Source organism: Micrasema longulum, unplaced genomic scaffold (genome assembly GCF_059751315.1).
Source record: "Micrasema longulum isolate JH-2025_06_02 unplaced genomic scaffold, ASM5975131v1 h1tg000171l, whole genome shotgun sequence".
Lineage (NCBI taxonomy): Eukaryota > Metazoa > Arthropoda > Insecta > Trichoptera > Brachycentridae > Micrasema > Micrasema longulum.
The window spans coordinates 196548-219762 of record NW_028277376.1 but is presented as its reverse complement, the minus strand read 5'-3'; the positions used below and the strand labels follow the sequence as shown (position 1 = coordinate 219762).

The 23215-nt window shown below is 31.5% G+C and overlaps 1 protein-coding gene across 1 annotated transcript in view; it reads right to left on the bottom strand.

The window, feature by feature from the left end:
- Window positions 1-23215, bottom strand: part of LOC148284001 (uncharacterized) — a 42593-nt gene that overhangs the window by 5611 nt on the left and 13767 nt on the right. Inside the window, exon 2 of the mRNA XM_088242848.1 lies at window positions 9432-9540. Within this exon, the coding sequence (XP_088098974.1) occupies window positions 9432-9540 (109 nt within the window). The remainder of the gene's footprint in view (window positions 1-9431; window positions 9541-23215) is intronic.

Here is a 23215-nt window from a genome sequence, read left to right as displayed (position 1 = left end):
TGACAAAAAAACAATGTTCTAATATTTATTTATCACCCACCGCTTAGCATTTTAACAATATCAATTTAGATCTTATCACTATCCTGTACTAGAAAAAAAAATATGTTGCTGAATTGGAAATTGAACGAAAATTAATTTATGCATTCAAGTTCAAAACCCTGATAGAAAATAAGCAATGAGAAATCATTTATATGTGTGAAAAAAATACTGTTCTTACTTATTCATAATCGTAAATGTAGTAGGTAGTTTTTTGTTTCTTTGTTCACCTTTAGAGATGCTACGCGAAGATTAGTTTGCATTTAATTTTATTTGTTTTTTTTAAATCCCTCTTTAAATGTAAAGGTTGATTGGGCAAATTGTAATTCATCAGTATTGATGTGTTCTTAATTGTAGGCAGTTGTTTAGGAACACGTATCGTAATAAACAAATATATCTGTTTTTTATCCTTTGGAAAACATTTAAACCCATCGCGCACGCGCCTTTCAGCATTTCGTCTTGAATCTTGTGCCAATAATAAATCAGAAAAACATTGAATAAATAACATACGGATAAGTACGTGCAAAATCAACCGATCTTTTGATTATGATAATTAAAATGAACGTAGGACACGATGTTGAAAGAAGAGTGAATGCGGGCAACAAAATGAACGGAGCACTAAGCACAGTAATCTCTAATAAAAATATGTCAATCGAAGCTAAACTGGCAGTGCACAATGGAGTTTTAGTCCCAACACTTATGTATGGAAGTGAAACATGGAACTGGCAGAGGAAGGATGAAAGCCGAGTGAACGCGGTTGAAATGCGATCGAATGTGTGGGAAATCAATGTATGACAGGGTTACGAATGATGAAATCAGGCGAGAGTGTAAATCTGAGTCAAGTATAATCGATAAGATTAAGAAAGGGTCTCTGAGACGGTTTAGTTACGTAGAACGAATGGACGACAAAAGAATGGTAAAACAAGTATATATGGCGAAAATAAACGGCGACGTGAGACAGGGACGACCAAGGAAGACGTGGCATGATCAGATAAACCAAAATCTTAAGTCTGGTCATGTCAAAAGTAGACAGAACCGAAGGGCATGTATGACAAGATATATGAATGTGGAAGAAACTAGGAATGTATAGATAGGCGTGTGTGACGGTCCATTCTCTCTGCCTACCCCTACGGGGAAATGGCGTGATGGTAGTAGTAGTAGTAGTAAATTATCAAGTCCTACCTATTATACTCACGCCCCTCCCTTTGTCCTTTCCCCATTTTTCCAACTGTTTCTCCCACAACATAAAATATTTTCATAACCTAATCGGTGCATGTAAGGGTTGCTTATTAAAATACATGGCACGTTGGTTTTATATGTTGTGCATTAACTATGGGGAAGGTGTATAGTGGGTTTTGCATGTTGGTGGTTTAAAAGGTGTCCTGACGAAGAGACTGGTTCGTTTCGAAACTTGTAGACATAAAAAGTTGGTAAGTGGTTATATACAAGATTAATTATTTTTGTCTTAAGGACTATTCCACAAAGCATTGCGAGGTAAATACAAATGTTTGTATAATGTAAACTATTAACGATGATTTCATTTAAATTATATATTGACAATTCTTGATGGAATTCCATTGTAATGATGTAATAACTTATATTTACATATAAGTTGATAAAGAAAAAAACATAAAAATTTTACATGTAGGACATAAAGGTCAAAAGTTAGATAGATTAGAAATTTTTAAAATAAATAGGATAAAAAATAATAGCGATAGAATTTTAATAAATCAGCAGATAGAATTTAAAAACTCACCCTTATTAGCCCACTTAGTTAGACCCTGTACATTGTAATAAAACAATAAATATTTTTCATAACATAGAATATCCTCTTAAAGTACACCGCCAACACGTGTTTCGATCATTTGTCTCACTCTGTTCCATTGCAATATTGCGTATTGTATTTTTTTCAACTTATTTTTAAATGTACCGACACTTAAGATAATATTTAGTTTTATATAAATTATCCATACACTGTATAATATTCACCAGTCTGAAGATGCCCATTAGAGGGTGAAAGCGCTAATTGGTCAAAATAAATAAGTGGGAGTGTACCAAGTATTTTTTAAATTAATAACTTATTTGTAAATATAAGTCATTACATTATTAACGATGAATTATTTACTACTAACTATTAATTATTACCTATTAACTTAATACTATCAACTTCAACTATTAACTAAAAGTATTTTTTTTAAATGTATTCCATGGATATAAATATATATTATCCGTGTTTTGCTTTTTTTATTTTTTTTATTTCTGAAGGATGAAACACTCTATAATATTTATTACCGCCAAGTCTCAACTTCATTTTATTTTTACGTTATATTTCTAACAGTCAATTCGTGGTAAAATAATACGAGAAAAACATCTGCTACAACTACCTTTGGGAAAACGTCATATTTTTTAGAAAAATTAAATAAAAGAAATGAAAATAAAAATACCTGACATATTTTTCACAAACAAACACAACAACAAACAAACCATCACGCCGTTTCGCCGTAGGGATAGGCAGAGAGGATAGAGCGCCCTATCACTCTGTCTTTTCATACAGACCTCGCTTCCTCTACATTCGTACATCTTCTAATGCACGCACGCCGATTATTACTACCCTTGACATGTCCATCTTCAAGTATTAGATGGACCTGATCGTGCCATGTCTTTCTCGGTCTTCCTCGTTTTCTGCATCCACCAACATTCGCATCGTAGATCCTTTTAGCTGTTCACGGACCTCGAAATTTGTGCAACTATCATACATTGTTTTACCACACATTCGCCCTTAGAATTTAACCTACTTTCATAATTACTTTTTTAATTCTATACTTCGCTCCCATACATTAGAGTTGGCACTAGAACTCCATTGTGAACTGTTAGTTTTGCCTCCTGCGATAAACATTTGTTTGCTAAAGTAGATTTCAGTGCACCGTTCACCCTGTTCCCGGCACTCACCCTCCTTTCAATATCCCTAGTAAACATACTTCCTAGATACACAAATTTTTCTGCCTGATTCAAAATATCTCCGTTCTCACTGATCTCACATTTAGTTATATTTTTATCCCTTTCAAAAACGATTTATCGACATTCATAAGCAAATCGCTTTTTTGCGTACATTGTGTCTTCATATTGTTTGAGATATTTTTTTTGTTTAAAATAGCCTTTGGTTCAATTGAAGTCCTGAATTACCATCCAAGCTCTCAAATAATGTTCCTCCAAAAGTTCTCTGAAATAACCCTGTTCTTCACACATCTCTTATTTCATCTATTAATGGGCAAACATTCACGAATTTTAATACAATTGCGAAATCATTAAACATAGATTTATTTAAAAAAAATCATAATAACTTGCGACGTTTGCTTTCCGAGTTATATATCTATCTTTTCTTTTGGATTTTGTTTACTTTGATAATACAATGTGGTGCTACTTGTGAAAACCTGTAATTGGTATATATGTTATTCGTTTTATTTTTATATATGCTATTATTGTAGCTGATGGTTCTACAAATAAAAATGCATTTTTTAATAATAAAATAAAATACTTTTTATACAACCTTTCAAAATAAAAACACAATCTACCATTTTAATATTAGGGACAATTCAATCGTTTGTCGTGTGCTTTTTATTGTGCGCGACGTCTCTTACTTTTCAATCGGCAATATCCTTCAAAGGATAAATAACTTAGTCCTGTAGACTCGCGATGTTCCTAACTATGGCGGCGCGGTGTATGTATTGCTAATTAAAACGTGCAAACAAGACTTGTTTGTGCACCGACATTATTCTATACTAATGCACTATTTATCAAGTAGAGTGCTTTAAAAATTTAATTAACGATTTTTACCACATAAGGGTAATTTGTAGTCAATTATCCTGGAGTTGCAAAGTAAAACTGATGATAAAATCGAAAGAGTGATGGGTAAATAAGATCAAACAACGTTCCTTCAAATTGAAAAATGGCGACAAATTGTATTCATTCATTCATCAGCCGGTTTTTTCATATTCATTTAACTTTTTGTTACACATATATGCACATTGGCGGGTTTATTGCCAAATAATAATTTCTTCCTACCAATGATGAATAGGTATTTGAATATGGTTTTCTGTCACTCTCCCGCAGATCCCCAGAACACTGTAAAAAAACAACTGATCTGTCGCAACGATTATGCCTAGCTAAAATTTATAAGATAGAGGTTTCTCATTCCCATTTTCCGCCCCCCCAAACTGAACCGATTTATTTTTTAAAGAAACAGAATCAGATAAAATTTTCTGTCGGTACGCTTCGGTACGTTTGCTTAAAAAAAATATTGTATTTATTCCGTACGTCAAAAAACGGCAGATAAAACTAGGCATTTTTAGGGGTTCGGACGGTTGCATCTCTATATAAAATACATTTTTTCAAAGATTATCTTCGGCATGATTAAAGTGGCCACTTCAACCAGTCAATGACAGGTCATAAGCCCTGTAAATGCCAAGCCTTTCATATTACTGCTGCATTTGAATGTAATTTCTAATATATGTAAAAGCCCGTAGGGCGTGTAAATTAATAAATAAAATTTAAAAAAAATAAAAAAAAATTACCTTCTCAAAAAAAAATCCCTCTCTGTTGCTACAAATTTAAATTAGAAATCTCACTATTCTTTTTTCAAAGTTTTTCGCGAATATCTCCTTAACTCCTTCAATGGAGATTTCTAAGTTTGCTTCTAACACCCTCAAATAGAGATGTCGACTTCTGGTGACATGGTTGGGAACGTGAAAAAAAATTGATTGCAACATAGATAGGACATCACTTATAGCATTAAGTATTTTGAAAATGCATATAACGTCCATCTCAGTTCTGCGTCTCTCCAATGAAGACAGATTAAGAGATTGCTCTATTTCAAACTAGGAATCATTACCCCTTTGGCATCCTTTATGTAAGCAAGTTTATATAGCGCAGTAAACTAACATTGGTTGGCTCTCAGTTCCTTCATGCCGGCCTCAAAATGGAAATACGTGACCGCGATAATTCTCGTAGGACGTTCAGAGTAAATAATACAGGATAGGCAATGTCTAACATAGACACATCCACAGGAGGATTATCTGCTGCACTTAATCGTTTTACTTCCCTTCTACGTCAGAGAACTGATTTACATCTTAATGGTGACAGCTAACAATGCTTTTTCCTGTCGGAAAAAATATTAAAAAATGATGTCCGAGTTCAAGGAAGGTAATACATTATATGCTCGTACCTATATATTATATCGTCAATATCAATATTTTGTCCGCACTCAACAATGCATAGGGCATTAGTAATTCAATAGTTGCGTTTTATTGGTTTATAGATATATGTATTTTATTTTATAGATTTAATAGAGTTTATAGATTTATTGATTTATATATATATTTTTTATTGGTTTATTTTACTCTCTTCAAGCATTCTTGTCCTAATCCCGCCCAATTTACAGTAACTTAATGTTCTTAAAATAAATATAAAAAAATTCTTTGATTATTGAAAAATATTTACGAGTACATGAAAATAACATTTTTATATGTATAAATTATATGTATTTATTTGATATGTAATATATTTTCTTTACTAACTTTGTATACTATGTGGAAATCTGTTATAAGTTCTGAGTTTATACACTATATCTGTTTGTTTACTATAAATATGTATGTAGAACTGATGATTTCCCAAATAAAATAAAATAAAATCAAATAAAAAGTTAATGTTGTGTACACAATACTATGGTAATACAAGGGTTGCTACTTAAGTTTTGAGATAGACAAGTAATAACAAATATTTATAATCAAAAATGGCTTTATGGTTTTTCAAAATATTCTCCTTGAAGATCAATACACTTTTGCATGCGTTTGAACAAATTTTCGAAGCACCTTTTCCAGTCCGATTGAGGTACCTCCAAAACATGTGATTTGAACGTATCAACAGCTTATTCAGGCGTCGAAAAACGTTGACCTCGCAATTAATTTTCGATATGCGGTAATAATAATAAATTATTGGTTGCTAAATCAGGACTGTGCGGTGGATGACCTATCAATTCGATGTTTTAAATGCTCAAAAATTCACTCGTTTGAGCTGATGTGTAACAGCTTGCATTGTCGTGGTCGAAAATGATTTGTCTTCTGCAATTGGTTTTCCTTATTTTTTAAAACATTCCTGGCAAATAAATGGTGGTGTACCATTCAAATTGACCGTTCTACGTTGCTCTAATAGAACGGTAGCGACATGTCCAGTTATTCCGAAAAAAAAGGCGACGATTTGCTTCGAAGTGCTTCGTACTTTAATTGGATTTGGCTCGTCTTGAAAGACCCATACAGTCGATTGTTGTTTAGTTTCGGGTTCATATGCATAGATCCACGATTTATCACCTGTCACAATCCTCTAGACGTCTTTTGAATCACCGCGATTGAATTTTTTGAACATTTGTTTGCATCAATCGACACGAGCTTTTTTTTGAGCGATTGTCAAATTATGCGGTATCCAACGCGAGGAAATCCTTTTGACGACCAAATGTTCATGCAATATTGAATGTATGCGATTGAAATAATGCCTAAGCATGCCTTAATCTCACGGTATGTCATATGACGATCTTGCAGTATCAGTTCGGACAAATCATCGATTTTTTTCTGGCCTAACAGCCGATTTTGGACGACCTTCACGAAACCGTCCTGTAACGAAGTGCGACCACGATTGAATTCAGAAAACCAGCGAAACACTGTGAATCGGGATGGTGCTTCATCACCAAAAGTCGCAGCGAGTTGATCACAACCCGGTTCTTTTGCTTATACGCGGACGCCACGTCTTACACTCACAGCTATTTTGGCCTCTGATTTTATCTAGCCAGTGGTCGGCAAACTCATTACTCAAACAAGCCCAAGGTCATCGGGACAACAATTAAAATTTATTTCAAGAGCCAAATTGCTTATCGATTTTAAACGTTTTCTCTAGCAAACCAACGTACCTTTATAGGAAGATACGTGCATAAGCGGTAGAAAATCTGCGTATTCGCTCTCCATTTACACTATATTTTTTTCATATTAGCGATGACAAAGAGCTTTAGCTACAGTAATTGTGATGGCAATCTTGAGCATAAAAATATTTTTTCTGGACACGCCAGCGCACAAAACGTTTCTCGATGAATGATGCAACGGTAAACAAGAGATTAATTATTGCCTTCAAAATAGAAAAAAAAAAAAATCTATCCGGTCACACTTTTTGCCCCATCCGTATCTGTTGAAATTGAAACGGTTTTATTGAGTCTAATATGATGTTTCGTTACGCGTTTAATGACAACGTTTGCAATATCCCAGTCACGTGTTGAACTTTTCAGTGGCAATAATCTAAAAAAGTTCTTCTTTAGAACCCGTAGACGAAATTAATCGAACAAAGGGTGAAACGCGTGTGGCCAAAGAGCCGCATAAGGCTCGCGAGCCGTGGTTTGCCGACCTCTGGCCTAGACTGCTGGTAGAAAGATGAATCAAAAATTTTCTTAGAGAAATAAAGACGTACTAAATATTTTTTTTAAAACGCATCCTGCTAGCAGGTCTGATACCTTTAAAAAACCAAAAAATGTGCATCCTAGCAGTAGGTCGGTAAGTCCAGCTATTAGGACTATGGAAATTATGTCATTAAAGTTTCTTTCTTATTATGGACAAAGTCTATATATGGGATTCGTATGTAATGAGATATTTTCTAATAATTTATTGGGACTTGGTATTTATAATAACTCCAAAGTCAACCTTAGTTATGTAACTTTTTTCTTGGATGAATAGAGCCTTTGTCCGCAGTCCCTTTCAACCAATTACAAAAATCCCCTCGCAATATATTCCCATAAATTATTCAGATTTCTCCCTTGTTCTCGTCTGCGAAGTTGACATCCTTAGGGCAAAGCTGTCAAGTTGAAGGCTTCCATCGCATTGTATGGATATAGAGATATGGTCCACGTGTGGAGTGCTCCATCTATCAACGTTCTTCGTTTGTACTCCGAGTGACATTACCCGTCGCCGAAAAAGGAGATAGAGTCAATTTACGTGGCGTGACGTGGAAACTAGTCCCGGCAAATGTAATAAAGACATCAATAGGTTCACAAGCACTATGTGGTATGCGATAGGACCAGAACGATCCTACATTCTAGTATTAAAAATATTTATCTACTAACTTTCACCCGCGGCTTCGATCGCGTGGTGTTAAAAAGAAATGAGTTAATTAATTAGTATTGTCATTTGGCTATATTTTTCCAATGGACTGATATATTTTTTCTGGATAAAAAGTAGCCTGTATCGACGGCCAGTTCTCCAACTATTTCTGTGCAAGAAATACGATGGCCCATTCGTTTATGGCAACGTAGCATGGTGATTCAGTTTTCCACTGAGAATTTTAAGATGATTTTTGCTATGACACTTGTCATCTCTCTTGGTATCTCTAAGCAAAAAATCATGTCGATCGGTAGCTCTGTAGCGACGCTAAAGAAACACAAATAAACAGACAAAAATTCGGGTTTATAATAATTAGTCGATTCAAAATAAGAGTGTGGCTACTCGATCAAAAGTTTATAAATGAATAGTAGCTTAAGTGTAAATATTTTAATTTTTCAAATATTTTCTTGTATTTCAAAAATAAATTTATATATTATTTCTTGTATATACATGTACATTCCCGACTGTTAATTTATATATTTTATTCGTTGTTTTTATGAATGTAAATAATATTATGTAAGTATAAATATAATCTCCACCAACAAGCTACAGAAAGTGGCTTGGTGGGATTTTAGTTTTAGTAAAAAATAAAACATTTTTTTTTTTTTTAAATTGTAAAAATGTAAAATCATAATATTTAAATTTAAAAAAATTAAAAAAAAGAATTTAGATACAATTTTTTTCAAATATATTTATAGGTCTTCCGACGTCTCTATTAGTTTCATGTACTGGGTTAATAAATTAAGAAAATAAACGTATGGAGAAAACCAGCGACACCACTTTTTAAAAGATCATTTAACCCAGCCAGGTGCTCAATCACAGATATTTATCATGATTTTTATCACTTCGATTAAAACCCTTGAGAAATTTTAATTTTAATTTTAAATGGCCGCACTTAATGGTAATTACCAATAAGTGCGGCCATTGTGATAGGGCTGCTGATTTGTTTTAAAAATTTCGAATGTTTAATTGCTTGACGAGACTTTTTTAAATGTACGAAAAAATATTTAAAATTTAACTCGTGTCGAATTCAAGTTTCAGTGCTTCATTGGCTTATCGATTGCCAGATCATAAACCCGGCAAATAACGACATTAATCAAACGACACAATTGTGGCAATTATGCAAAATAATTTAAATACCGTTGTCACAAAATGTAAAAAAAAAACTTTCGTTAAAGCATAATTATTATATTGCTTTCTAATTACCATTGGTAACTGCGAGAATTCTAATGAAGGGCTGATCTGGTGTCCTGTCGTCATAATAACCAGAATATAGAGAGATCCCAGTACCAGATATGTCCTTCCAAACTCCTTCCTGCAAAATAAAAATATTATTAAATAAAAAAAAAAAAACAAAATGAATAATGATACGATAAAATTAAGAATAGTCCAGAAGGAGCGTAGAATCATGCGAGTATTTGAATACATCGGACTGTGTCCAATAATTTCCCCACTATCCCTCACTTTCACTGCGCGCATTCGTGATGCCGCCGCGTAATGTTGCACGATGGGAAAAATATAATTATAACACAAATGTAAGGTAAAAAAATCAATCTGTTGATTTCTTTAAAATATTATTGTGCGCGCGGAAATATTGATTGACACAACAGAGTAGATAAGTAAAGGCTCATTTAATAAGAGTAATTGAATTAATGAAATTTAAACTTCAAATGTAAAACAAATTTTATTTTACATAAAACGGACATTTTTATATCATGTTAAATAATATTTGATGTTTTAAAGATAATGTCAGTCAAATGCCCACAATAGAGTTGTTTAATCCAAAATCCAATTTTTATTAGTTCTCTCATTAGATGAGCAAAGTAGAGTAAAAAAAAATACTACCCTGGCATTTTTTTATGTTCATTTTGTTTAAGGAAGTGTTCATTTTGTTTCATCGACAATATGACAGATAGAAAAATAATTAATTTTTTAAGTAATGCATTTGTTAAATACACATTAATTTACTAATTACACATGAAATACGATTGCATCCTGTTTCTTTAAGATCCTAGTAGTATTACAACACTTTAAAAAGACACAACACGGCATAGTTGAATTCAAATCAGGAGTTGCGTACTGAGCGACGTTTACGAATAAACTAATGGGTCAAAACGTAAACCTACTCATTTATGAGTAGTTTAGTCGCCTTCTATTTGATGTGCGTATGCGGTTTCTAGACTATTCTTAATTATATGAATGATACATATAGTAAATTATTCTTTGTTCTTTAAAATAAAGAAAAAAACACATTTTAATCGCAGAAATTAAGTTTATTGCCAAGCTTAGAAATTGTGGTTTGCTACATTCCAATCCATTGAAACCCCCGCGTTTTCAATAGTTACAAAATAAATCACTGGTAACAAGCTTAATGTTCTCGTAATATTCATTTCATCGGAAGATACATATCCGATCAGTAGAACTTTGTATTGCAATCAAGGTTCCTTGATTAATTTTTCAATCGATTATAATCTACCCTACATTAATCAGTTTGCAATAATGTGTGGATGATGTTATAATCAAGCTGTCTGGAGGGGGTTGATTTATATGCTCTGTTATCCATGGCGAGACTTACAATTTAATATTTTATGTACCTGTATTTGAAATAAAAATTACTCTGTACCGTGTTTATAAATTATGATCGACTGAGCTATAAAAGCGTAAAAAAAATATTTTCATACACATATTTTTTATTTTATTTATTTACAATTTTAAAAAACCCGTCAGGGTTACATTAGAAATTTAATATTGTCTAGTCATTTTATGTCTCATCTAGTCTAGTTAGTTCAGTCATCATGTGCTTTTTCAGATGGATTTTAAATTTGTCTCCAGTAAAAGTTTTCAAGTAGTAAGGTAGGTCGTTGTAGTGTTTAAGTCCATTATGTAGTATTTTTGACTGTCCTGTGTTTGTCTTTGCTTTTTCAATATGAAAGTGTTGTTGTCTGGTGTAATATTTGTGTATGTCAGCATTTTTGACTAATATTATGTAGTCGTCTTGTATGTTTCCCAGTGTTATTTTGTGCACAATTTTTAAGGTCTCAATTTTAGTCAAGTAGTTTATGTCAAACTGGTGTGTTTTTTTGTACAGTTCAGTCGTAGAGGTCAGGTAGGGTAGGTTGTATGTTAGTTTAAGTATTTTATTTTGTTGTCTTTGTATTCTTGTTATGTCTGTCTTCTACCAGTTCCCCAGAAGGCGATCATGTAACTCAATTTACTTTTGACATAGGCTTCGTACATCATAATTTTATCCTTTCTTGGTATAAAATCTTTAATTTTGTAGAAGAGGCTATGTGGTGATGCCATTACTTTAGTGAGTCCGTCTATGTGTTTTGTCCATTTTAATTGTCTGTCCATTGTGAGTCCTAGGTAAGTCACATGTTCTAGTTCTTTAAGAGTTTCGTTGTTTAACTATATAACTTTTTTTTCTCAACATGAATACCTTACTAGGCACAACCCGTTTCGAAGTTTTAATTTACATTGTTTAAATTATGCTTATAGTGTCTAATTACATATTTATAATAATACATATATATACATACTTAACATTTCCCTTTACTATTCTAAAAACATCAGCGCGTTGCGGTGCTGTGTACTAATTACACATGCAAAAAATTAGAAATTTTATATCGGAAAAACGTAATGTTCACGGGAAATTATTTACAGTTGAAGTCAAAAGTGATAATATTTTTAATCTAATTGCTAAAAACATGAAAAAACCATTGGCGGACGAAAGAACCATCCTCAACGAAATCCAGATAGCTACTAAAACTAACTGGCGTCTGGGTGAAGTACTAAAAACTTTGTTGTTCGCGCATGTGACGCGTGAAATCGTCTTTCTCACTCCCGAATATTCCTGTATTATCGAGAGTGAAACGTAAAGAGTGTGTGAAATATATTGTATTAGGATTTCCCCAATTTGCGGCATATTGGTAAACTTTCTATTATATTGGTGATTTATCTCTGATTTTTGATAAAATTATTTTTCTGTTCCCATTCATAAAAAAAATAATTATCCAATACGTAAATGTATAACGTAAGAATATCGAAAATTTCAACTCATAACTATATTTATGAGATGCAATGTGTACTAACTACATATTTGTAAATAGTAAAAAAGAAAAAAAAGTACTGCGCCAATATTGAGCCGAGAAACAAAAAAAATGCCTGCAATAATTAAATGTTAGTGTTGTGGCAACACTATAGACATATATATTCGAATAGAAAAAAATAACTCAAGGAATCTAATTTGTAAACCGTAAAATAAAGCAGTTACGAAAAAGTATGAAATCGTAACAATTAAAATTAAATCAAGTTTTTGTCTAAAGAACGTGTGTCATCGAACACAGCCAAAACGCTTCTCTTGGTGTCCGTCGCTCGGACCTGGCGCGCGACGTCGTGTGTGATAATTTATATAGGCTATTTCTCGACGTTTTTGCAAAAGTGATGTTTTTTACATGTATTTTTTTACATGTATTTTACAAATATATTTATCGGATTTAAACTCAAGTTTCAACCGGAAACACATGAACTTTACGATTTTATAAAAAATATTTTCTATAGATATCTGCACATTGTACATAGGATTACATATTTGTGATGCATATTCTCAGTTGCTTCGCACTAATGAACAGTAAAGAATTTTAAGTGTCTTTGCCATGGTGAACGACGTAGAGCTACGCATAACAAAGCCAAGCGTTGTGTCGGTTATAATGAAAAATATGTCTTATTCTAAAAAACTATGCGATGGAGGTTATTGTAAAAACAATTCCAAAGAAAAATTAAGAACATTCACTTACCGTTAGCTTTAAGCGCGGTGTTCAATAGATTAATGCTTTTTGTCATTTAGTTTAAAAGTCGGAAGACCAATTGAAATGATGTTTTAAAAGTTTTAAGGTAAATGTCACGATGAAACTGTCAAAGGCGGTTCAAGACAATGACGTTTAATTAAATAAGGTATCAATGGTTCCATATCAAGATGTTTTTAAGTCATATACTTAGGTATATGTAAAAAAAAATATTACAAAAATTACAATTACAATGATGATAAAAGCGTAACAATAAAACATCAAATTATCACTACAAAACAGACGAAGTAATTATTAATCCTCACTGCTTAGAAACAGGTTTCAATGGTCATTACAATGAAATGGTTTTTTAGTTATATTACTTTGTTTCGAGTTTTTTTTATGAAGTTAATTTAGTTATTATACGTTTTTTTAATATATGTAAAAAAGAAAAATATTTTAACCAAACTTAACACAAAATAACAAAAATTAATCGTTTTAACCAGTACTACCATAAAGAAAACTATTTGAATTTGTCGCGTTAAAATCGCTACATTATGCAATATTTTAACGCAAAAAAGTCTCATGGACAAATAATTGCTTTATCTTTGTTTCAAACTAAAACAAATATTTTTAAGTTTCGTTAATTTGATATGGGCATTGTCGTGTTTTATTCTATGAAGTTTCTAAGTTGCCTTCATAATATTAAAATAATTTATTTAACAACCGGAAAATGTATGCAAAATCAATTAGTTTCTCGGAGTAATAAATTCTGTTGGTGTCGTGTTGCGAGGAAACAAATAGTTGAATTTCGATTACCTTATTACTCACAAATAAAGTTATTGCATCAATATTAAGTTAATGTGACTGTCTAACTAGGGTTTGTAACCCTGTTTTAAGACAGCCAAAAACATATTCTACCAAACCACAATAATACGTAATATATTATATCATACTACAGTATGTATAAAAAACAATAATGTAGGGTTTATAAAAAGCAGTTATATAATAGGATTCTGAATATTCAACTACAATAATAAAAAGGAACCATTTACTAATAATGAAGTTCAGTGGTTTAAAAATAAATAAATTGTTAGTAGACTATTAAACTAAGATTTTTTTTTTTTCATTTTTATGTATCGTATTATTAATTTATTTATACATTAACGGTTCAAAAAACCTTTTACAAAAAATAATAAGTTTCAGAAATAATCACAGCAGTGCACAATAAACATGTATTACATAGTAAAAAATAAAAGAATAATTAAAACGAAAAAATTTAGTGAAGATATAATACAAAAAACAAAAATTAAAAAAAGAAACCTAACATCTCTAAATGAAATATAACAATAACCATGAGAAAATCTTGTGTTCTAAATATAAATATTACACAGTTAAGTTGAGAATAACTCGATAATATTAATTAAAAAAATAATACAACATTATTATTTTAAAAAATCTAAGTTTTTTTAACAATAAAAATAAAAATAAAATTTAAAAAAAACTTAAATAAACTAAATAATACCATTATTTATTGAAATCATCATCATCAGTTGGTTAAAAGAAGTTGCCATTTGGCAATAAATCCACCAATATACAATTTAAATTATGTCTAACACGTTAAATAAAGAAATAAAAAATCTCGTATTCCAGGAAACAAAGTTAAATTTTCTATTAAATAACAAGTTAGAATTCGTTTTAATTCATGAATAGAATTTGTATTGAAAATATCTAATATTTGTTCTAATTCATTTCCATACCTACGTATCCTTGGTATGGTGGATCGCGCTCTAATTTTTTAAAGTTTTGTATTTCTAAAATTACTCCGCCTTTGACGTCTCAAGTTTTCTTCCGCTTCTTCTAGGTCAGTTTAAATTTGAAAAAAAAAACGGTCACAACTTATGTTAACATAAATTTATAACCGTGAATTACGTTGGTAACAATCTAGTAAAATTGCATAGCTTGTGTGTTCCTCCGATATGAGTTTGGATACATATAATAATGATATAATTATGATATTGGATTTGATTTTCAGTACTGATGAGCTTGTATCGACCTTCAAACAGGTGGCATAGTTACCAATTTATTACCGGTGTATCGATAATAGGGATTAACCACGGAAAGGCACACTTACCTTATGTATGTAGATTGTAAGTATAGACATGCCCCAAATAAAATACAAGCTAATTGAATGAATTAAATATACAGCATGTGAAAAAAACAGTGCGCTATTTTAAACAAATAAAAACACTCGATTGAATGAGCTTTTCTGACTGAATTTCTTGGCGGAATTGCATACTAATTATAAAAATTTAAATTTTATTTATATTTTTTTTCGTTGACTGACACCGTCCGACTGGTGGGTGCCTAAAAGAATTTCCATGTTATATACAAGTGCAAGCGGAGGTGGTCAATCATGATTTTATATAATTATATAAACGAGTTTCAATTTTAAGTATTTAAGTTATAAGAATAACATGAATTTTAAAAATTGTTTGGTACAATACAAGTACAATAAAAAAGATTTATAATTTTATAAAGTTTTATATTAAAAATGTATTTAAATTTTATGAAAACTATAACAGAGGCCGCTGGTTGGTAGTTCTTTTTATAAAATGTATAAAATCATGATTGACAACCGCTGCTTGCATTTCTTTTTAAGACAGAAATTTGTTAAGTCTCCCACCAGTCTGACGATATCGGTCAACACGAAACCCGGTAACTAGAAAACATTTTGGAAGCATGAAACGCCTACATATGAATTAACTCAGGCTCTCTCGGGGCATGGATGCGTGAGGGAATATCTGCATCGCTTTGGGCTGCAAGACGATAGTTGCTGTCCATGTGATGGCATCACTGAGCAGACTGTGGAACATCTTCTTATATACTGTCCAATGTTTGATAGGCCGAGGTGGGAGCTTAAATGCAAAGTAAACACTCGGATTGCTGCGACTAATAACCTAGCTGAGCTCCTGAACTTTAATTTATTTATTTATTAACGGACATTGTGAATGTTGTATACATTGTTGTATATATTTATAGGGTTTAAATATTACAATATAAGAATAGTTTAAAACATTAAAAAAAGAAGAAAATAAGCATTGACAAACATAAGGGACATCAAGACAAGATCTGGACTATTTATTTAGTGCTCGTTTAAATCGTTGTAAACTTAAACCAAAAAAGTCCAGATCTTGTCTTGAGTTAACAATACGACAAAGACGGGTCATTGGAGAATTAAGGCCATAGTTTGTTTTATGCTGATCGATGAACAGTACTTTATTGTTTCTCAATCTACGAGTCGGAATATTGAATTTTACTTGTCCCAATAATGATGGAACATCAATTATACCATTTAGTATGCCGAACATATATATGGAATCAATATTAGTTCTACGTTTTTATAAACTAGAAATATTTAACATTGACTCTATATCAGCATAAGAATAATTACCTCTCTCTAATCCAAGCATCCATGCTACTTTTCGAAGCAGGCGATGTTGGACTGATTCAATGTGATTTATGCGATTGACATAGAATGGAGACCAGACTACGGAAGCATATTCAAGAAGAGGGCGAACAGTTGAGCAATAAAGAGTTTTGATTGTACGGACATTAGTAAAATCAGAGGATATTCTGTTAATGAAGCCAAGTACACAAAGAGAGACTGTTCGATTCATTATAGGGACGATCAAGCAGGCTAAGTTATTTAATGGTGGTATCTAGCTCCTTTTTTTTTTGTGTCCAATTTTAAAGATTATTTATTTGTTAATGTAATATTTCTAGAGTTATTTTGTTTATTCTGATTCTGCTTTATTTTTATTATTGTTATCTACGGTAAAAATTGTTAAAGTCAACGGAATATAACCTAAAGATAAATATATTCGATAACACCTTGCACATAAAAAAGGCAAGGTACAAATAATTTGCAACTACAAAAAAAAAAAAAACTAAAAAAAATTATAAATAAAAGAGGAAAAAAATTACATACATATTATTGCTATAAAAACAAATATTCTTATTTGTTACTGAAAATTCTAGGTGGAAGTTCATTGTAATTTATTTTAGAAATACAAGTCAATTGATACTTAGATCCACAAATTTAGAATCACCAGTGACCAAATACATTGCTTTGGTGACATTTTCGAAACTGAGACTAGTGAAAAATGTTAAGTCACGAAAAAAATGGTTCATACTCCTTCCTTCGTCGTATCTCCTTTTTATCAACCATTGTTCCTACACCATAACCATTTTGAAAATTATAATCACGTAGATTATATATTTTCGTGCAACTGCTGTGGTGAAGAAGTATAGTGGGATTTGCATTTTGGTGTGATACATATTTTTGTCCTGCGAAGAGACGGGTTCGTCTCGAAACCGATGGACTCTTTGGAAGCTTTTTTTTCAACTATTGTTCGCAAAAGGTTGAAAATTGTAAAAATTATAATCCGGTGTGCATGCTGGTGTTAGCAGTAATAGCACGTATGCTATTAGCACTTGGTGTTTTTTTTTTGCGCAACTACTATGGTGAAGTTCAGTCTTGCGCGGTCGAGGCTGTTCACGGAGAGGACAAGACATTATTATTATATCTATTGTATTGTCCATAAGTAAACGATATTTTATCATACTCGTATACGAGTATAAAGCCTTACCATGGCGTTAATTGTCACGTTCTCACGTAGTATTGAATACAAAATTAGGAATTTATTTAGATCTACATTTGTTGCAACAGAGAGGAATCACATTTTTGAGATGGGAATATGACTTACGTATTCTACTCTTATCTAAATTGCTTCATAAAATATATAAAATACATATTTAATAAAACAGAAAAATTAGAAAAAAACAACAAAACATTATTTAAATTTATTTCAACTGAGAGGGAAAACATTTTTGAGAAGGGAATATGGTAGTCTAGGCATTTACAGGGCTTATGACCTGTCGTTGGCTGGTTTAAGTGGCAAAAAACATACATTTAAAATGAATTTAAAAATAACAAAATATGATAAAAAGACTGCATTCAAATTATTAAAAGTTACATTTGGAGCCACACTTAGCCAAACGAAGAGCCGCATGCGGCGTTTGAAGTCACATTTGCCTACGTCTGTCCAAACTGTATAAAAAAAACAATAATAAAGTTAGGAATTTAAAAAAAGTGGAAACGTTTTTATCGTAAACGTCCTAATGTGTTTGAATTTTGATCGCAAAATGCTTTTATAAGAATATATCTTATGAAGCATAACCTGGACAGGGACAAACATGCTTTATATCATGATTGAGGGGGAAACTTACGACTACATCATGTATTGATAGAAGAATGAGCGAATATTTCTTAAAGTGGTTTATGGTACCGTTTGCAATGGGGGAACATTATAATGTAGCAAACTTGTAGCGCAATTAAATCTCTTGTATATGTGATTAGAGTAATATCAAATTCTCGGACAACAGGCTATTACACTAATCGTGATTACCTTCATGAACTGTAACTGCTTTGGGCAGACTGGGGATATAGAGTAATATGGGTATTATATCAAATAATACATAGAGACTAAAAGACTACACGGTGAAACAAAATACTTCACCGCTAAAAAAATCTATGAAATCTCGCGTATAGAAGTAAGGACACCGGTTCTAACTCCCGTGATTCTGCTTTTTTTTTTCTTCTTTGTTCAATGTCCAGACATCTCTTTAACTTTAATAATTAATTTATTAATTTTTAATTCAATACTATTGTAATAATTCTACGATTTAAAAAAGCTTTTGACAATTAGAGATGTTATTCAGCGTGAGTTAAACTATATACTAAATATGCTGTCAACAAATATTTTGACAAATGGTTGATGAAACCAACTGGCTTAAAAAAAGTCTAAAAGTTTCATTGTTTTTAGATGTTTCTTAATAAATATATTTATATATTTGTATTTATTTAAATAAATATTAGCGTTCGTATAATTTACCCAAATATTTCAATTTTGGTGGCCATTTTCAACGAGTTGTAAATAACTCACTATTAGAAAATGGAAATCAAGTTAAGGTAGAGTGGAACCTCGGACCTCTAATCCGTGAGTCCGCAACACTAGCCACGGGACCACAAACCGATTCAATATATTTTCAAATATCCACAATATTTTTTGTTTTTAATTTCACAAAAATCAACAGATGGAAGAATTGTACACATAGGAGTGTTTGAATACAGAAAGAATGGTGAATGTTACGTGAGTAAAGTCGACATTTTTATCAAAATAATAATTTATTAACCAGCCGGAATAAGAAACTATTCATTTTTAAAAATTATTCGTTTAACGAAGATGTTTTCACTATGAAAACTTTTGTGAAATTTATGAGCTCAAATAATTTAACTCTCCCCTCCCGGTGATGTGTAGCTAGTACACATTGCATCTAAAAACTTTAATATCTGCATAAACATAATAAATTATGGGTTATTTTTGGTATTCCTCCGTTATATATTTATGTATCGGTTAAAATAATTATTTTATTAATTAATTAATGCTTAATGGGACCATAAAAAGCGTTTTATCAAAAATTGGATATATCACCAATACAATAAAACGTTTACCAACGTGTCGCATGTTGCGTACGTAGTAAAAGAGTAATGCAAATACATAATTGTCTTACATTCTTTACGTCGCACTCTCGATAATACAGGTATATTCGGGAGCGAGAGAGACAACTTCACGCGTCTCACGCGCGGACAGCGAAATTTCTAGTACTTCTTCCAGACGCAAGTTAGCTGCCCGGCTTTCGTCAAAGGCGGTTCTTTTACACTTACCGAGAGCATAAGCGAATAATAATTTTATTATATTTTTAGCAATTAGACCAAAAATATTACCACTTTTGGCTTCAACTAGGGATGTAACGATTCCAATACCGATACCGATATATTAGCCATATAATCGGCAGGCCGAAATATCGGCATCGCCGATTATATACAGCCGATATTAAGAGTTTGAAAAGCTATAATACTTGTCTGATCAACTGAGCTCAGTTGCTCCAGAGCGTCTGTTTTCAACAGCAGGTCTCATACAAAATGATTTGCTTAACAGATTGTCTGCTAATAATTTGAACAAACTTTGTTTTCTTAACAAAAACCTACCAAAACTTAACTTTAATTACTAACTTTATCTTGTGTATCGGTTTACTTTACGACTTTGTGTAATTGAATGATAATTATTTTCTTTATTAGCGCTTTGACTGCTTGATAATATTCTTGATTATTCCATACAAAAAAAATTTTCTTCTAATTTTAATTTAACATTTTGGTTTGCAAGGTTCAGCCTCAAATAAATATATGTAATTTTTATGCAGAATAAAGACAATTATTCATTATTTATTTGTTTTTTTTTTCTATTTCTATTATGTATCATTACATCCCTAACTTCAACTATAAATAATTAAAACAATTGCCCATGAATATTACACTTTTACCATTTAAAATCTCAATTTTTTTGCATATGTAATGACTACATAGTACCGTAACGCGCGGATGTTTTTAGGACAGTAAGGAAAAGGTGAAGAATGATTTGTTAGTGAAATATAAAAAAGCTCGTGTGTGAGATAAGCTATAAGCTACAGCATCAGCTAAAGTTCCGCCGTAGCCATTCTGGGAATCGCATATTATTTCATCATCTCCAAAAAGTATGAAAAGGGTTAAAAAAACTCACAAATATTTTTATATTTTTATTTATGTTATAATTGTAATATATATGAATTTTAAAATTATATATTTTTGTAGGAACTCGCATTCATAGCCACCCACCCAGTAGTCAAATTGTTAATATGGATCATTCGATGTAAGTAATTTGCCATGACCACGTGCTTAAGTGTAACAATTGAAAAAAGGTTGTCCAGTTATGTAGGAAGAATACCGTGAACATTAACGATGCAGGTCAAGTTATTTCACATTGTACCATTGAAAAAAAACATCGAGATGAAATTAGCAGTTGGTACATAACGTACTTATGTATATTACAAATCTTATCTTAAGAGGATATGGGGTGTTAAAGAAATTCGATGAATAGTTAAATATGAATTTAGTTTTTCTGTCACTTTCTCGCAGATGCCTCCCTTGACTTATTATTTATTTTGTTCATTAACGCCCAAAGGGCATTTACAAATATTAAAAGAAAATACATGCCAACATACTAAAGAATAAACACAGAATATTCAGAAAAATATGTGAAATTAGTTAGAAAGGATATAACAAAAAGTTATACAAAGTAAAAAAAAAAATAATAATAACAAAGGTATGCAAGAGAAAACAGTAAGCATATAAACAAAAAATGCAAAGATATAAGCTTATGAAAAAAATTCTGTAAAACAAAGTAAATAAAGTGTCACGGTAAGTAAGAAAGAAAAATTAAGTTAAAAATCAAGCAAGCATATATTTTATTTGACACTTTATATACATATAAAATATATATGCATATAAGGGCGGGCATATTGCCTTAAGGCAATTTCTTCCTGCCTACCCAAACCATTCAGTTTGAGAAAATTATATATAAATACATGGACATATTGAATCTTACAATTTTATACAAAAAATTAAAAAAAGATTAACAAAATAAAAATATATAAAAAAATTATCACTATACTATGAAGAGAGGAGAGGGGATGGGAAGGAAAGAAGAAGGATAAAGGAACAATTTAAATATTTAGATAGTGACATTTCAATCTTGCGAAAAAAGAAGAAATAAAAATATGAATATATGAAATGCTTATTTGGCAATACTACAATGCAATTTGCCATAATAGTAAAAAATAAAATACAAGTATAAGATAATAAAAATAAACAAGTAAGTATTTTTTTTAATTTATGGGATTGAGTTGTCAATAATAGTTTGAGGAGCAGCTACAAATAAACTGAATATTATGGACTTATAAGATAATAAAGTATTGGACCGAATGTCTGCAGCCATTCGATAAGTGTTACCTAACCTATGCAGTATATTATGCCAAATTAAAGCGATGTTTCGTTGTTACGGTTTCTGGACCTCAAAGGAGTCGATAGGTACGTACCTTTTCCTTTTTTCTAAATTATTTATCATATTTGTAAACCGTAAACTTCACCGTACCACAAGAAAAGGAGAACAGAAAAAACCCTTAGAACTATCGAGGTATATCCTTATTGTGTACAATGCTTAAGCCGGTCACAAGTATTATTAAAACGAGAGTGGAACGACAAATTACTAACAGAGAAGAGCAATGGGGTTTCAGGCAAAATCGTTCCACTACAAACGTGATCTTCATTGTATGAAAACCAAAGGAGAAATCAATTGAATACAACAAAGAAGCGTGTATTTATTTTGTCGATCTCACTTAAACCTTTGATTGGGTGTTGCTAAAAGTTGTGGTGGGAATAATTCTGGAAAGAGAGATATCTGATACATATCAAAGATCTGTATACCAACTGTAAGGCAAAAATCAAAGCTATGGTCCTTAAAATATAACATGATTAGAATGACAGTTGTCAGAAAAAGTGACGACATAACTTTGTAGTAACGTCAAAGGAATTATTTATATTGACACACGAAAAATCATTTGTATCTGGCGTGTTAATTTATTTTTTACTACAATGCTTGAAACATAAATCAACTTTGATATATAAAATCAGCTTTAAAACTAAAATAAACCTTATTATTAACGACGTTCTTACTAGGTTACATCATTTTGCAAAAACGTTAGAGATGGGACGAATTGGTCAATGTAAATTGATCGAATAAAAAAAATATTCATTTGATGTTGTTCATGAAAAAAGGTATAAATGTCTCATTTTTTGGTGAACAATTATGTTAAACACACTATCAAGGCTTGTTTTTTCATTTTTTATATCAATTTTCGGAAACACAGTTTCACGATTGCATGAAATAACTGATAAAATCGATTTGATCAGTGATCAGTAATTTCCCATCACTAATGAAATTAGTTTGACAGCTGTCATTCTAATCAAGCTATATTTTTAGGACTTTAATAATTAATTGCCTAAGGAAATAGGAACAAGCAGTGGTATTAAGCAGGGAGATAGCTTGAGTTTCTTTCTTTTCATCCTCATGATGGACGAGATCATAGAAGAAATAGCCAGCTCGGGATTGGGTTACAAAATGGGCAACAAGGTCATCAACCTAATATGTTATGCAGATGATATGGCAAGAGTTGCCGAATCTGAAGACAACTTGCAACGCATGTTAT